Source organism: Falco naumanni, chromosome 1, assembly GCF_017639655.2.
Source record: "Falco naumanni isolate bFalNau1 chromosome 1, bFalNau1.pat, whole genome shotgun sequence".
In the NCBI taxonomy this organism is placed as follows: domain Eukaryota; kingdom Metazoa; phylum Chordata; class Aves; order Falconiformes; family Falconidae; genus Falco; species Falco naumanni.
In genome coordinates this window covers 77,385,189-77,401,555 of record NC_054054.1, presented here as the reverse complement: position 1 = coordinate 77,401,555, position 16,367 = coordinate 77,385,189, and the positions used below count along the sequence as shown (strand labels likewise).

The following is a 16,367-nucleotide window of genomic DNA, read 5'->3' as shown; positions in this document are numbered from 1 at the left end:
GCCGCGGGGCCGGGACCCGCAGGCGGCAGCGCCCCGGGGCTCCCCGCGGGGGGGCAGGCCCGCAGCGACGCGCGGCCCGGCTGACACCGGGAGGGACCGGCCGGGCACCGCGGGGCGCAGGGCCGGGGGAAGCGCGGGGGGGATGCGAGCCGCGTCCCGGCCCCCTTTGTGTCCCCGGGCTGCCACCGCGGCGGCCGCCCGGGGGACGGCGGCAGGGGCGGCGGCGCGGCTCGCACGCCCGGAGCGGGCGGCGGCGGCACCGCGGCTCCCCGCCCCGACCCGCGCCCTCACCTTGTCCCTGCGCCTCCCCGGGGCGAAAGCAGGGCAGGAGGACGTGGAAGACGCCCAGCAGGAGGTTCATGGCCGCGGCCGCGCGGCAGTAGCCGCTCTGCTGCGGGTAGCGCAGCCCCGCCATGCCGTGCCGCGCCGTGCTGCGGCTGGGCGGGGGCGGGGGCGGTGGGGGGCGGGGCCACGGGCACACAGGCCCCGCCCACCGCCACGCCGCGCGGCTGCGCGCCGCCCCGCCCCGCCCTCACCGGCGGCACCGAGCACATGGCGCGCGGCCAGGCGGGCGCGGCCCGCCCCTCCCCCCCGCGCCCGGTGCGCCCCGACGGGACCGACACCCCCCCCCGGGCGGCGGGGGGGGGTGGCACGGGTGCCTGGCCCGGTGCTCCCGCGCTGTGCGGGCGGCTGGCGGCGGGACCGGGAGCTCGGGGCTCCCTCGGGACGTCGCCGGCTCGTGGCACCCCTGCTATTTTTAGAAAAAAGCATGAAAAGAAGAAACCCGGGGTGCAGCGCGAAGGGGGAGGGGAGAGCACCGACAGCGGCGGAAATAAAAAAAAACGAACAACAAAGCGACAGCCCCGGCGGGGTGTCCCCGGGGAACGGCGGGTGCAGGGTGCGGAAGCGAGGGGCCGGTGGGTGCCGCAGCCCCGGTGCTGCGCGGCTGCTTCGCAGTGCTGTGGGCCCGGTGCTGGCACCCACCAGGGCCCCCGGTAGCTGGGGGTTTAGGAGGGGCAGAGCGGAGCCCCCAGCCGCGTTCCGCTGGCTGTGCGGCTGTAACGTCTGTCTCACGCCCCTCTACTTGTACTGTACCCGCTTGTCCCTTCTGCTCAAAAAATCAACCCTCAGATGCTGAAATCACGGGAAAAACCCGTTGCTGAGCTAGTTCTGCAAACCGCGAGGGGAAAAGTGAGCAAAGAGACTTGGCCGGCGCGGTCTGCACGGCCCCCGCTCTCAGCCGGGTCTCTCCCTGCGGATGGTGCGTGACCCGTGGGGCCATGGTGCTTGCCCCCCGTCGGCACACAAATACCCGTCGGCACACAAATACACCCCCGCAAGGACAAAACCCACCTTCGGCCCCGCGCTGGGGCAGCACGTGAGGCCGCCTGACACCTTGGTCCCCGCTGGCAGCGGGATGGTCATGCGATGCCCGCTCCATCTGGCAGCTGGAAGAGCTTTTCCCACCCGGAGGCGCCCAGCTGTGGCTGGGGACCAGGGCAGGCATGGCTGTGGGGGCATGGCCCTGCGGTGCCCACCCCCCACTCAAGGAGAAGGCTTTGGCGTCCACCAGGATGGCACGATGGCTGACATATGGCTGTGCAGCCTCATCTCCCGCCACATCCCCCTCTCCCTTTCTCCTCTTCCCCCTTTTTCCCCGCTCCCTGCCTGCTAGACTGGCCTTTTGTTTCCCACCCTGTGTCCCCCCATGTCTTTGAGGTCTCTCTGCCCCACAGGCAGGCAGGGGACTGAGTGCCCCGGTGGCACGGTGCTCCCCACGGCACAGGAAAGGGGAATGGGAATGGAAAATGGGAGTGGCTGGATGAAATGGGAATGGCTGGATGGAATGGGAATGGCTGGATGGGCAGCAGACACGCAGCCAGGGGACAGCTGCTCGAACAGCCACTCCAGAGAGAAGGAGGGTGACGGTGGCATAGACCCTGTAGAGCAGCCCCACCAGGGGCTGCAGGCACCAGGCACCTACTGTGCATTTGGCTGGGAACTGTTCCCACTGCTTTCACAGCCGGTCCCAGTTGGAATACCAGTTAGAGCCGTGGACAGACGTAATTTGAAATTATTCGCTGTTTTTTTTGCCGTGTTTTTAAAAGCCCACGTCAGCCCCAGCTGATGGTTTTGCCTGCCCCAGGCTGTGCAGGCAGGGGGCCGGCTGGCCCTGGGCGGGGGGTACAGCAAAACTCTGCCGACAGGCCTGAGGCTGGTTTAGCCAGACAGGTTTTAAAACATCAGGCGGGAGAGGTGGCCTGAGCTGCCACCTGCGCTGGGACCCAGCTCACAAGCAAGGGGCACGTTTGCAGCTGGGGGAAGCTGGAGGCTTTCTGCAGTCACGGTGGAGCCACCCCAGCTCGATGGCCCGGCTGAACTTGCTTTCTGGAGGCTTTTGCAGATGCAACGGGCAGGTCTGGAGGAGATCAGGGCCACAATGGAGGTGTTGCGATGGGATGGGGAGGTGGTAGTTGTGTAACAGACATCAAACAGAGCAGGCAACCCACTTACAGTCCTGCTTTTGTGCCTCCTGCATCTCTACCGGCAAAATACCCGTGGGACTGTTCTTCGTGCGTGAGGTGGAATGAAATGTGTGTGCTGCTAAATATGCAGAGATGCTCCTGAGCCAGCCCCAGGGAAGGCTAGAGAGCTGCCACCCCTGTGGTGCAGGGGAACCACAGAATCATTTAGGTTGGAAAAGACCTTTGAGATCATCAAGTCCAACCATTAACCCAGGACTGCGAAGTCCACCACTAAACCATGTCCCTAAGCACTGCATCTATATGTTTTTTAAATGCCTCCAGGGATGGTGACTCCACCACCTCCCTGGGCAGCCTGTTCCAATGCTTGACCACCCTTTCAATGAAGTTTTTCCTAATACCCGATCTGAACCTTCACTGGTGCAACCTGAGGGCATTTCTTCTCATCCTGTCGCTTGTTACTGGGGAGAAGGGACACCACCTGCCTACAACCCCCTCTCAGGCAGCTGTGGAGAGCAACAAGGTCCCCCCGAGCCTCCTCCTCTCCAGGCTGAACAACCCTGGTTCCCTCAGCTGCTCCTTATGAGGCTTGTGCTCCGGACAGGGCAGGGATGATGCTGGTAGGCAGAGCAGAAGGGAGGTGGAATCTTTTCCTCCCAGGCAAGGCTCAAAGCGACTTCTGCAATCAGAAGCGAATGAGTATTTGGGTTCCTCCAGGCTGAAACATCTGCCTTTATTGACCTTGGTCGTGCAGGAGGGGACCCGAGACCCTTGTGTCCGGCACCAGTATCCATTGTCCCACTGGTTTTCACCTGGACCACGCTCGGCAGGTGCTGGCACCCAGGGAGGGTTGGCCTCCCCCTGCAGTGCGAGGGGGCTGCGTGGGTCCCCCCAGCCGCAGCACTGCCTGCAGCAGGCTGGCATACAACATGCAACCCCGCGCTCTGCCCACGCCGCCTTCGGGCAGCCCTAACGCCGCATCCCTCACCGCCGGGGTATGCGCACGTCGGCACCACCGACACCAGCTTTCCAGCTGCATCCGACCTACGTTTGACACCCTCCGGCTGCCACAGCATCATGTTGTTTAGAGCAGCCTCGCTCCTCCAGCCTCACCGGGGTCCTGTCGGCGAGAAGGGGCTCGGTGTGCAGGACGCAGCGGGGGGAAGCAGAGGCTGCCAGCATGTCCTGGCTGACCCTCTTTGCCAGGCCACCATGATACTCTTCCATTCCCCAGAAATGAGTGACAAATTCAGAGCCAACAGATTCACCCTGCCCAACCAGGAAAAGGAAACAACCAGTAAAACACTTGGATGAGGGACTTGTGGGGTGATGCTTTTGGAGGGGGATGGTCCCGCTGCACGAACCCAGCATGGACTGGCCTGTGCAGCTCCCCCTGCTACCTGCAGATGTGTCGGTGCTCTTCCCAAGCTTGCAGACCTATTGACGATGCTGTTCTCCAGCCAGGGAAGATCCTTTTGAGGCTATACACATATTTACTATTCATGTGAAACAAATCCCTGCACTGGCATACCTTAAGATCTTTGATTATTTATTTTTCTTTCAGTTAGTAGGATGTGCTGCTGAAATATTTATTTTTACTGTTTCTCTCGCCCTTGAACTACAAGGAAAAGGAGTTGAGTTTTACCTGCAGCAGTGTGGAGATGCTGCTGTAAACTTCTGCAGATTTTAAAGCACACAGCAATTCATCCAGCCCTAAATGCCATTACAAATCCCCATTGCTTTCAGCAGGGGAATAGCTACTCGCCTTGCATAAAAGCCACGACACTTTAGAGAAACACTAGGCAAAATTAATTTGGGGAGGAACCGAGCCCAGCAGAAGCCTTTCCAGTCAAAGTATGCGATCATTTCATTTGCAGCCACGTACTGTGCCATATGTGGCTAATGCTCAAAATAAGCATACTGGTCATCTATTTAGGGGGTTCCATTAGGTACAGTTTGAGAGATAGTATTTACCACGGGTGTTATATTTTTAAAAAAATAAGCTCCAGGGGAGGGGTGAGCTCGCTCTGGAGTATTATCTTCACCTTGTCATCCCCAGCTGGGAAATCAGCGGTGATAAGCCCCGTTGGCATGGGCTGAAGTACGCCTGTCCTGGGGTCTGCAGCGGTCTCCGGTGGAGCCCAGGGCCTCTCCTCGCCATCCCTGGCAGCTCCCCTCCCTCGGCGGGCTCCGCTTTATCAGCCCCCAGGCTGTACACCCCCACACCCACCCTGCACCCAGGGCTGGCCCTATCGGCCAGTACAGCAATGGCCAGTCCCACCCGATAAGGCTACAAATCCCAAAGAGAGACTGGGGGGGATAACCCCTTCACTTGGGTCACCCCCCCCCCCCCTGCTAGCTCCTTCTTCATCAAAGGGGCAGCATTTCCCCAAACACCTGCTGCTGGGCAGGTCCCCGGGCTCAGTCCCACCCAAGGAAAGCCAAGCCCCCCTGACCCTGCCGCAGGGCTCTGTGCTCCCCAAAGGCCAGCTCACGGGTGAGCGCACACGGAGGGGGGGAAAAAGAGAGAGAAAGAAGACCTGGCAGGGTACAGCTGTAAATTTCTGTGCTTGGTTCCCTGTGTGACAACAGAAGATAAGCAGCCCCCACTTGCTCCTCCAGGCAGCTTTCTGGGAGCAGGGACTCTCCCAGCGTCCCAGTGTTTGTGTAACTCCCAGTGGAGCGGGGCCACGATCTCCGTCGGGGTGCCTCTGCATCATTAGAATAATAAAACAATACAGGAACAAGAGTTTCTCTCTTCCTCCTGGTGACAATTACTGTTGCGCGTTCCCCCCGCGGCCTTAGCCGAGGTTTTTTAGCTAAGCCGGCGAGTGCAGCTCGAGCTGGGCTGAGCCTAATTCTGTTAGAGACTAATTCAGCCTGATAACAGCGCCTGGGACAAAGCCTGCCCTGGCAGCGTAATTAAAGCAGTACAAATTGTTTCTAAAACCTCATGCTGGCAGAATTTTTACAATTAATGACCAGTTGTCACTGTTGGGGCTTGTCGGGGAGGAATCACTCTCATCTTACGCACCCGATCTGGGTCACCAGCCTATCCATCGCCTGGTTGAGGATGGGAAAGCGAGCGGGCGGCAAGGCACTGCCCCAATAAGCTGTTAATGACACCGTGCTCATCACCACAGATGACAAACATTGCGCTCTTGTTTCTCAGCAGAGGTTTTGCCAGCTCTCTTTGACTTCCTAGGCTGTGATTAAACACAGCCAGAAAAATAGGGTGCCTACCTGGCCTAGTTTTTTTTTTTTCGTTTTCCCCCTCCTCATGCATTTTTCATCGAAAAAATCTGCACAGTGAAAGGAGCATCTATATGAGCACACAGAAGACTTGAGGAATGTAGGACAATGTTAAGTTATTTTAATAATGCAGCTTATGAAAGACAAAAAAATAATATGGTTACGTGATCTCTTAAAAAAGCACCACTTGCTCTGGAGCCTCAAATAAGATGACAGTATACATACACACACGCACACATATATACGTATACATCCCAAACTACTTTGTGTGCTAAAGAAGAAAGGACGGTAAACTTTTTCTGTTTTAAAAAGCAATGTCACCATTGCGGTATCAATCAAATGCTAGGTAATTCAAAAAATATGCTGACATGCTCTGTCCTTTCCTTGCCCTGCTCTGCCTACATTTTTTAGCACATACAGTGCATCCACTTGAAAGCGCGGTGGATCCTTGCACACAGCAGGATTTTGCAGTCTCCTGCGGGACCTACCATGTTACAATAGTGTTCAAAGCTTTATAAGCTTCATTTAGTTTCAGCAAGCCTGTTGGAGCATTGTCTGTGCTTAAAGAGGCATTTAAAACTAAAGCGAAGCTTTGAAAGCTTCAGAGACAATGACGCTGGACTCCCTAAACCCATGAGTTCACTGCACAGTTTGAAGTGATGGCATCATGTAGAAAACATGACACGCTGCTCTGAGAGCCCCGCGGTACCTAGGCAGGAAAGAAGGGGGAGCAAAAAATCTGGGGTGCGCCTTGAGTTCCTGTCACTGAAGGACGTGCCTGTACTAAACCATCCTAAATTTTTTCCTGCCCTTGAGATTTGTACCCGTGCATATTTACTCTCTTGCTCTGGAATGATTTCTAAGTCATTGCTATGTGCATTTCTAAGCTATTATGAATAAAAAAAAGCAACGCCCGGAGCACACCCAATAAAAACAAGTGGCGATATAGCAGCCGTACCATGAGGAGATGTCCGGCTTCTGCCACTCCTCCGTCCTGCAGCGCTGTGCTGCTGCAAGCTGTTTGCACATCCCTGGGCTGAGCAAAAGGCAGCATTTAACACAGAAATATGCTGTCTACGAGCTGAGGAAAACAGCTGCAAACCAGGCATCAGTAAAGCCGTGCTTTCCCGAAGGGCTCTCATTTTTCAATGTGCAACCCCGCCTGTCACCGTTCCTAGGCAAGGGCATGCCTTTTTTATAACCACAGTGATAAACTGCACCAACAACATCTGAAGGTGAGAGAACATCCCCCGAGTCCCAGAAACAAGTGTCCACCCTACCCGTGCCACTTCCCTTGGGCTGTGGGGCTCACTCACCTCCTCGGGCCCCCGCTCCCACCTCGCAGGACTTCCCCAGCAAAAACCCCAGTGCTCAACCTCAGGCAGCAGCCTCTCAGCCACCTCGGCCACCAGCAAGAATGATGAGGAGAGAGGGAGCCCCACAAAAATAGGAATGATCCATGTAAAATAGCACCTTAGGGATCAAAGCTATGTGGTGCCCACGGTCATCGGATGCCCACGGAAAGGACGGTTTGTAGCAAACAGGTGCAATAAACGCTGGCTTTGTGAAAAGCCACTGGGCCTGACTGGGTTTAGAAGCAAACCAGTAAAATAGGATTTCACAGCCTGTCAATAAAAGCGGGGTGCACCCTGGTGCCGAGGTGGCGCTTGGAGAGCCGTGTTGTGTCCTGTGCGCTGCATCGCGTTCATAAGACCATGGTATTTCATTGGGGTGCAGCTGCAGGCAAAGCTCGATGGAGCGGAAAAGGAGATGGTGTGAGCCATGCCAGAGTTACCCTGTGGTTTAATTTTCAACTCCAATAGCTGTAGAAGGTTTTAATAGGGGTAAAATGTAGTTTTACTTAACCTCAGTCCAGTGGAGCTGTTTTTCACTGCAACTGAAGATAAGGAAAATAAACCAGTTGGAGGCAGATAATGGGTACGGGAAATTTTAGCCCCAAGTGTTTAAGCCTGGTAAAGGTGTAAGGCAACCAGAATCAGTTTAGTATTGCAGTATGTCAGAAAAGTATTGCAGTATGTCAGAAAAAAGCTTAGCCATTAAGGATGCAGCAGTTCCATGTGCATGTAGATGCATTTGAGGGAGGAAGATGCACTGATAACATTGAAAAAACACACCACAAAAGTAAGAAAGATTTCAACTACATCTAAATTGGAAATGCTAGTGTTAGCAGCTTACTTAAGCACAGTAAAATACTGTTGTAACAATTTTCGAAGTCCTGAAGTGCTACTATAACAAAAATAAATATGCCGATAAAATACTAGAGAACAGCAATGCCAAACTCCCGGAGAAGTGAATGACCGATTTGCCCCAGCCGTGCTTCAGGCTTGGCTCCAAAGCTGGCTTTGCAGTCTGCGATCCGATGTTAATGGGGCACAGATGTTCTCCTGTAAGGAAAAAAAAAAAAAAAAAAAATTCAACGTGTTTGCTTCTTTTGTGGTACAGGCCAGAGGGTGGTTAGGGGAGTGATTGGGAAACCTGCGAGTCGCAGTTACTTGATCAAATAACCCATTTGAGAAAAACCTTTTGCCATGCAAAATTATCACCACCACCACCCTTTTTGACAGCAAGTAAGAGTTTCACTTCCATCCAAAACTGAAGGGGAATTTGTGTAACCTAGAAAACCAACGTGATGCACCGTTTGTGAAGCACCAGGGATTTTTCACGCTGCAGCCTCAGTGCTGTCTATTTCCTTACAGTCTCAGCGGACGCGGGGTGCTGCCCGCTGCTGCTCAGCTTGGGGCCGGGGCATAGCCACCGTGGGGGTCTGCAGTGGGGCAGGGCTGCTGCCTGCTGGGCCAGGGCTGGGGGGTGGACATCGCCGCCGGGCACAGCCGGTCTTCTGGGCTCGCCTATCGTCAGCCAAGCAGTGCAGCCACAGCCACCGGTTTGTCACCCAGTGCCCTTTCCCAGCACCTGGGCTCCTTCTCTAAATGGAGGAGCCAATCCTTCCGGGAAAAGAAAAGCCAGGATATTATGAAGGAGAAAATAAATCTGTCCCAGAGCACAAGGACCACCATTCCAAAGGTGCCCTGACCACCCCAAAGCGCTGGCATTTGATGTTGCTGATGTCGGGGCTGGTTGTAATGGGGGATGAGAGGGGCACTGCCTTGCGCCCCAGCTGCGCACGGAGCAGGGGGTGGGTGGCAGGCTAAGGCAGAGCAGTACAGCTCGCCTGAGATGGCAATAGGAAGGACGAGACCCCATCCCAGCCCACAGCATCAACAACAGTCCTTTCTGGGTGGCGGTATCACGCAGAGCAGCACCATCCCAGGCAGGAGGTACCTCGTGACAGTCCTGCCCATACCGGGAACTGAAGCCCTCTCCAGGGCCCCCCTTCCACAACCACTGAAGTCAAACGTCACGTGTGAATACGGGGCAGTATTCTGCACACCTTCCAGGGGTGGCAGGCATGGGTGCCCAGCTGCCAACAAGCATTCCCCGCAGAGCACAAAACATATGCAACACCCTACAGCCCCGCGGCAGCACAGCCAGCTCAGTTGAGGAAAGGTGGGGGGCAACACCTTGCCCGGGGCCAGAAGCCACATCACCTCCTTGCTTGAAACGGTTTGATTTCTGGAGCACTCCCTGCAGAAAGCCTTGCCATGTGGCAGGGGAAAAGCAGAAAGAGCAACTTTTTTCTCTTATTCCTGTAGTCAGGGATCAGCCTAGATACTTACACGACTTTCTCATCTGCTTTTAAACGCTACCTGGAAAAGCACTGCAGAAAAAATCAGATGATTCGGACATTTTGAAGATCTTTTTTATTATTATTATTATTTTGCAGAAAGCAATTTTAGGCTCGTTCATTTCTTTCCACAGAACATCTGCAATTCCCTGTAACTGTAATTGCTGTCATTGTGTTCTGAAAATGACACTGGCGTTTGTACAGCCTCCTTCCAAACAACTGCAGGTACTTTCAGTTCCTTAGGGAACTGCATTTTTGATGCGCAGGGCGCTCCCTCACAGCACCTCTGCCCTTTCCCCGGGGATGCACATGCACATCCCGGGGGCTGTGGCACTTACCGGCTGTTCCCAGGGGCACGGCGCTCGCAGCTGGGCAGCACAGGCTGGATGAGGAGCCGTGCGGATCCCATAGCCCGGGGAGCTGGGTGCCTGATCCTCTGCGTGCCGTGCCGAAAATGTGCTCTGCCAGGTGCCTGGAGGCCACGCAGGGTCGCTTCTCCAAACCTACCGCATGTGCTGGGTGCTGCTCAAACGAAACGCAACTGCGGTGTGGCTTTGAAGGGCTTGATAAAGCATTAAATAAGTAGACCTCTGAAAACAAGGCATCCGTTCTAGGAAATACATTTTGGTTCCTCTAATGAATTACGTGTTTACATCCAAAACCTGTTTAGTTTGCAGCAAGACATCAGAAGATGGCCAACATGCAATGTTTCCTTAGATTCTGCCAAAACAAGGCATCTGGCAGCTGGGTAAATGCAGAAGGACCAAGACTTTAAGATCTTAAAGACCATCATACAAATAGAAACACAACCTATTATTTGTAACCTATGTAAAACTGTTAGCTTTTCCACATTCAACGCTCCGACTTTGCTCACAGCTTTCTGAAGCGTTACTCCTTGTGCTGCTGACTACACACTTGCACCTACATGTTTTCTTATTTTTTGGCTCAGTGGAGCAAGCAGGCAGCTTTTCCCTCATTCCTGAGGGAGATCAGGTTACAGCAAATGTTGTTCTCCCTTATATACTTTACCCAGTGGCACATGAAAAATGCATATTTTCCATTCGATTTTTCTCCTTGCCAGGTCTGAGTTTAATGCCACTTCTCGTCTCCCACTCGCTAGGTACCACTAACAAGCTACTTACTCCCAGGTGTAAAAAGGCAAGGATCACCACATGCCCTGTTTAACCCCGGTTGTGGATACAGTCACAGAAGAGCCAGTTCATTTTTAACTGAGGAAATATATAGTATATCCCTGCAGCTAAACAACTATTTTGGCGTGGGTTTTTTGAGGAAGTTGGCAAAAGATGGGTGTAGGGCGGCTGCCTAGTAATGGTCAGCCTCCTGCAGCAGCCTGAGTCCCTGCCGCGCCGATGGGTGCCACGTGTGCCCGTGGCAGGTCCCAGAGGGGCTGCAGCGCCTGCGGCGGGTACCGCACCTGCCCCGCACACGCCGCCACGGGAGCCACCTGCTGCGGAACCTCTGGGGACGTTCAGGGCCCCCCATCGCTCTCAGGTTTGTTCCAACTTTGAGATCCGATCGGTTACTGAAATTGAGCAGCAAGTTCAATGGAAAAGTAGCCAGAACTATGGTGGGGGCTCGTTAGAGCTGCGCGCTGATGTCTGCGGGGTGGTGAATAGCCACCTGCCTTGCCCCCACCACCACTGCCGTGGCTCAGTCTGGCAGTTTCTTCTAAGTGCTGGAGGAAAAGAGGTCAGGATAAACCACCATGGGGTAGGTTGGACCCCTCACAGGCATCACCTGCCCCAGCAGCCGGCTCCGTCCCCCATTCAGCTGCCCAAAGCCCAGTATCAGACCTGAGGAGAAGCCCAAATGCCACAAGGCCAACACAAGACCGTCCTCCTGCTCTCCATGCTACAGAGGAGTGGTTCATCACCCCAGCCCTCGGGCCGAGACACTGCAGTCCCACCTTCATGCACTTGGGGTGACCCCGGCACCTTGTTCTTGGTCTCCAGACTCTTCAGGCGAGTCTTGCATGTATGTTCGCATTCATCAGTACGATAAAAAAAAACCCACAACTTACCCATTAACGCTTTTTTTCTTGTTTACAATTAGGTTAAGCACTTTGAATCATTAAGTAGAACTGATGTAAAATACGCTTTTACGAATGCTCTAGAAACTGTTCACATAGGAGTCTCAAAAGACAATTTAATCACTATCATGATTCTTTGAAACACCAAGAGGGGGGATATAACTGCTTTTCCTAGAACAAAAAAGGGTGAAAGTTTCAGCCTGAAAATACATGGTGATTTGGTAATTGTCGTATGTGAAGAGCATGAACTAGAGGACTAGACAGACAGAGAAAGGATGGTAAACCACACAGATGTAAAAGCATGTTACTGCTCAAGCTAGAAATACTGCGTAAAGGAATTATATTGTCTGTTGGCATAATATTTTATTTTCTCTTAATCAAGCATATAAAGTAGATCACTACTCAGTGCAAACTTCTGAATTGGTACCCCACTATTTAGATTTATCTGTGGCCATACAATTATGGATGATCAAAACCAATTAAATGCATCATTAAGTAGTCATCTTGCCAACAGAAAATACATGAAAATGAAAAGTAAAAAATGTCATAGGAGAAAATATTCTAGAATTATATTTATATTTTAATATGATGTACAATAGCAAGGAGGACAGGCTGATATTTCTAAAAGATCAGTTATTTGTGCAAGTAACCAGAACCCTGTATTCCACAGGATTCATGATCCTAGCAAACCTTTGCAAGCGTTTGCACGGACATACCATAACTCTTAACCTACGAAGGGACACACCTAGGTTTTATGCCAACTCATGCATCTTCAGCAAGTGAGCCAGGCTATCTTTTCTTGCTTTATACAAATTTAAGCATTTCAATTCCATCCATTTGGGAAAAATTCAGAAGACTTTTTATTCTGTTTAGCATGACCAGCATGTGAAAAGAAAACAGGATGTTTGATGCAACTTCCTCATGGAAGAAGAGTGCAAACTCACCTCTAACTTTCCTGGGAAGCTCTCCCATTCCAAACAAGAAAACAAGGGGGGAAAGCATAATGGACTAAACATGAAACTTTGTTTGTTTCAATTTCTGTTTTAAGGAGTTGAACGTAACGCATCCACCCTTCAAAAGCACTGAAAGCTGATGAGAACTGAGTCTCAAACTGACAGGACATGAGACTTCTGTCTATTCCAAAACAAGTTATTCAGAAAAAAAAATATTAAAAAAAATCTGCTTTACTGCTGGTTTCTGTGAGAACCAAGATTCTGTCTGAGGTATTTTGGGCTCTGAAGACAGCAGTAAGCAAAATGACTTCCATCTAGTTTGCATATTCCTGCTGTATCCAGAACCAGGCTCCATTGCCCCTGCAGTAAAGGATGATTTACAATCCTGCTGCCTTTGACAACAGAAAGATGAAGTGAAAAAAGCCTCACAAAATCTCCCTTGCTTACTTGAATTTATCTAGCCACCCTAGGGAAGAAACTTAAGACTAACTCAGGCAGATTTTTAGGCTCCCAGTGATTTCAGTAGAACTTGCTATAAGGCTCTGAAGAGACACAGCTTCACAAGTGCCTTGCACGGCATTTAGCAGAGCCGTACTCTGAACCTCTGGGAATGTTGAGGCAGATGCTGGAAAACATTCAATAACCTGCTGAGGGGCCAGGAGCAAAAGAGAGTGTATTGTGCTTAAAGCATGCCAGCAAAGGTTCAGTTGCAGAAATTGCACCGTAGAGCAAGGTCTTTTCCTTAGTTCACAGGTAAAAGTAAAAAAATAATTCATTCAAGGAAAAAAATGTAGCGATAGTGTTTATGATGCTCATGAAAAGATCTGCTCGGGCTGGTCCCTTCCAGAGGCTAGGCTGCGATACAACCACGCTTTAAGTTGTGTTTGACAGAATCACATTTTTCAACAAAACCTCTTTAGTCTGGAAACCTTCTGATGCTGCGGAGAGTGCTACTTTTCTCCACAGCGGGCTAAAGCTGCACCTCGCGTCTCATTTTGACACCAGACAGCTGTTTCTGCAGCGAGACGTTACAAAACACACAGTGTTTGAGGCTTGCTCGCAGAGATCCTCTGCGTGACTAATCGAGGAAAATCAGAAGTTTTCCTCGAGAGAAGCTCAGCAGCGTACAGCAGATCACCGGGCTCTGCCCTGGCATCAAGTGCTCAGGCTGCAACGTGTCCTGGGGCTGCGATGGAAGGAGACAGTAGCAACGAGGGGAAGGCCAGAGGCACAATATCCTGCACCATCTTGCACAATGCTGCCTCCCAGACCCGCCGCAGAGTGCTCCAGCACGTTCTGTTCTGATAAAAACCGGGGGTGATTCCGAAAGCTTTAGCCAAAAGGTAAGACAGAAGCCACACACCAAGGAATTCTGCAGCATAAACCTCCCAGATTTTTATCCCTTTAGCGGAAGGTACCAATTTCAACTCAGAAGGCAGAAAGGAGTGGAAGAGGGAGACTGGGGGGCGGTGACACCCAGGGGACACTTGGTGGAGGTGAATGGAGACAAGAGTCCTGATTGCCTAGAGGTGAATAAGGTTCAAGTAAAAAGGAAATTTTACTAGGATGAGCAGATGATTCCTAAAAAGGAAATAATTTTCCCCTTTTCATCAAGAAAGATTGTTCCAGTAAGTTACCATGGAAACCGATTTTGAGAACAACAAGAAAGCATTTATGGTACAGAGCTTATTTTAAACGATGGTGAACCAGCAGCACCTCATTGCCCAGTTAACCTGATCAGATGGCCCAAAGAAAATAACACATTTTAAAGTGCTAGGGACAGCAATGCTAAACGGAGCTGTCACAGCTCCGTATCACGGTGCCTTTACAACCTTCAAAGCTGTGGACAGGGGACTCGAAAGGAAAGTTTCTCCCAGGACGCAGCTTTAGCAGCCCATTTAGGCTGACGGGCACCGCAGCTCTTGGCAAGAGAAAGGCAGAGACCGGCAAGCACCTTTCCTCGAGTTCATTCAATTAGCCTATTGTTTTCTTTTGTGCCATTCGGTTTTGCTATGAAGGAGGGGTTTTTTCCCCCCAGTAGAATAAAAATTCACAGTTGTCAAACGCAAGGGCACACGCGACTGACCGAAGCGAGGAGGGCAGCACTCCTGCTCGCCTTAGTGCCTTTACACTCACAGAAACCGCTTCGTCCCGCAGCTGCTGCACAGACACGGAAAGTGAGAAATGCCTGCTGCCCCAGGGGCTGCCACGGTGCACAACCTGGTGGCAAATATTTCCCTCACCAGGTGTGGGGAAGCTGCTGAAAAAAAGCAACTAACCTTACCTGTACAAGCCAGCACACACCGAGAGAAGCACACAGTCCGAAACTGCCCGTCTGTGATTTACTCCAGCTGAAACAGAAACAGGTCGTCCCTTCACACGGAGCATGGAGGGGGTTTCCCATTATCCCAGCCCTTGGATCGTGAAAAGCCAGGAAGAGCTATGACCTTTCAGAAGGGAACACCACCTTGCCAGTCTGCTCGTTACAGCGAGGGGGTTAATTTCTGTCTAGGAGCTGAAGCGCTAAGGACAGAGGAGGAGATACTACCTCTCTGCTCTCAGTGGGAGCTGCCCCTCTGCAGCAGGGAACAAAAAGCCGCTATCGTAACGGTTATTGCAAGCGTGAAGGCACTGGCACCTAAAATTTTCAGTCCCATCAAATGGAAACACAAGCAAACAAAAGCTACTCATACACATTGCCCCAAGGTTTCCCATCTTGGGAACAGCCGTGTGAGGCTGCGAGCGATAATAACTCATCCTCTGTGAAGAGAAAGTCTGGTTTACATTGATCTGGGATGCAAGCACAAGGCAGAGATAAGGAAAGACATTTCTAGGGCCTCTTGCAACACATAATATCAAAATGTGGACTTCAGAGTAGAAGTCATGAGGTTTTTTTTCCTTCCCCTCATCTTCAGTCTTTGCTCTGTTTTCTATTTACTTTTTATTATTATTGCTTCTCCTAGAACTTCAAAGGCTGAGGGACGGGAGGCTGGACACGTGCATTATCTGTATTTCAGGCTTCAAAGAGAAAGAATACATGGACATGAGCTCTAAAATAAAGGGAATAATGTTCTACTTGCACTGCCACAAACTTTTTCACGCAAGGCTATCTAGAGCTTTTCAGCTTTCCATACAGATACAAGGCTGTTCTCGGCACACAAGCAACCAAGGAGCAGTATCTCTGCTCACAGCCACCCGCGGCTCGGGAAGGAGAACCTCGCAGCCCAAACCCATGGCTCGGGAAGGAGAACGTCACAGCCCAAACCTACAGCTCAGGAAGGAGAACCTCACAGCCCAAACCCCTGGGGCCAGCCTGTAACAGCTAAAAACCAAGATAAGATGACACCTGTCAAGTGGAGCAAAGACAAGAGGCAAACCCTGGGCTTTCACCGGATGCGAGCACAGAAGTGGATGAGAAAATAAATGAACTTCAGCAGATATGAATTTTTTATAACACACTCTGAAATCGAGCAAGCTGTAAAGCCATTACTGCAGAAATGTTTCAAGCAGCCCGATGCCGCTCAGCGTTCTTCCTCCGTCATTGGGTACACGGGGTGGCAGAGCCACTGCATTAGCATCGGTGTGGCGCATGAACCTAAAGCCTCTGAAAGGAGTTAGCTTGAGAAAAGTAGATCACTTGACATCAAAGGGTTTCTTTCAGCACACATGCAAGCTTGGTCCTCTGAATTTTTTTATTTAATTGTAAATGATTGCTTACACTACTGTGTACTAGTTTCTGATGCAAAAGCACTTGCACTAGGGTACAATTATTCACCACCCACTTGCCAAGATAATATTTTATTAGGTTTAATATGGCAAAAATAAAGTCTAGAAGAGCTGCTGTCAAATGTAGATCTAAGCTTAGATCTTGCTAGTGCTTTTTCAGCAGCAAACCCTCCTCCCTCTGGCCCTAATTCAGGATG

At 51.7% G+C, this 16,367-nt stretch overlaps 1 protein-coding gene and 1 long non-coding RNA gene across 4 annotated transcripts in view; both read right to left on the bottom strand.

Moving 5' to 3' along the window:
* TMEM131L (transmembrane 131 like) overlaps window positions 1–438 on the bottom strand; it is an 82,945-nt gene extending 82,507 nt beyond the window's left edge. For all 3 annotated transcript variants that reach the window (XM_040600516.1, XM_040600533.1, XM_040600524.1), the window contains exon 1: window positions 292–438. In XM_040600516.1, the coding sequence (XP_040456450.1) occupies window positions 292–415 (124 nt within the window). In that variant the 5' untranslated portion in view covers window positions 416–438. The remainder of the gene's footprint in view (window positions 1–291) is intronic.
* Window positions 439–5,834: 5,396 nt separating this feature from the next.
* Window positions 5,835–15,127, bottom strand: LOC121091173. Its single transcript, XR_005828853.1, has 2 exons — window positions 14,729–15,127; window positions 5,835–8,140 (listed from the first exon to the last, which is right to left on the bottom strand). It is a non-coding gene; the product is annotated as an uncharacterized LOC121091173 (long non-coding RNA).
* Window positions 15,128–16,367: the final 1,240 nt, after the last annotated feature.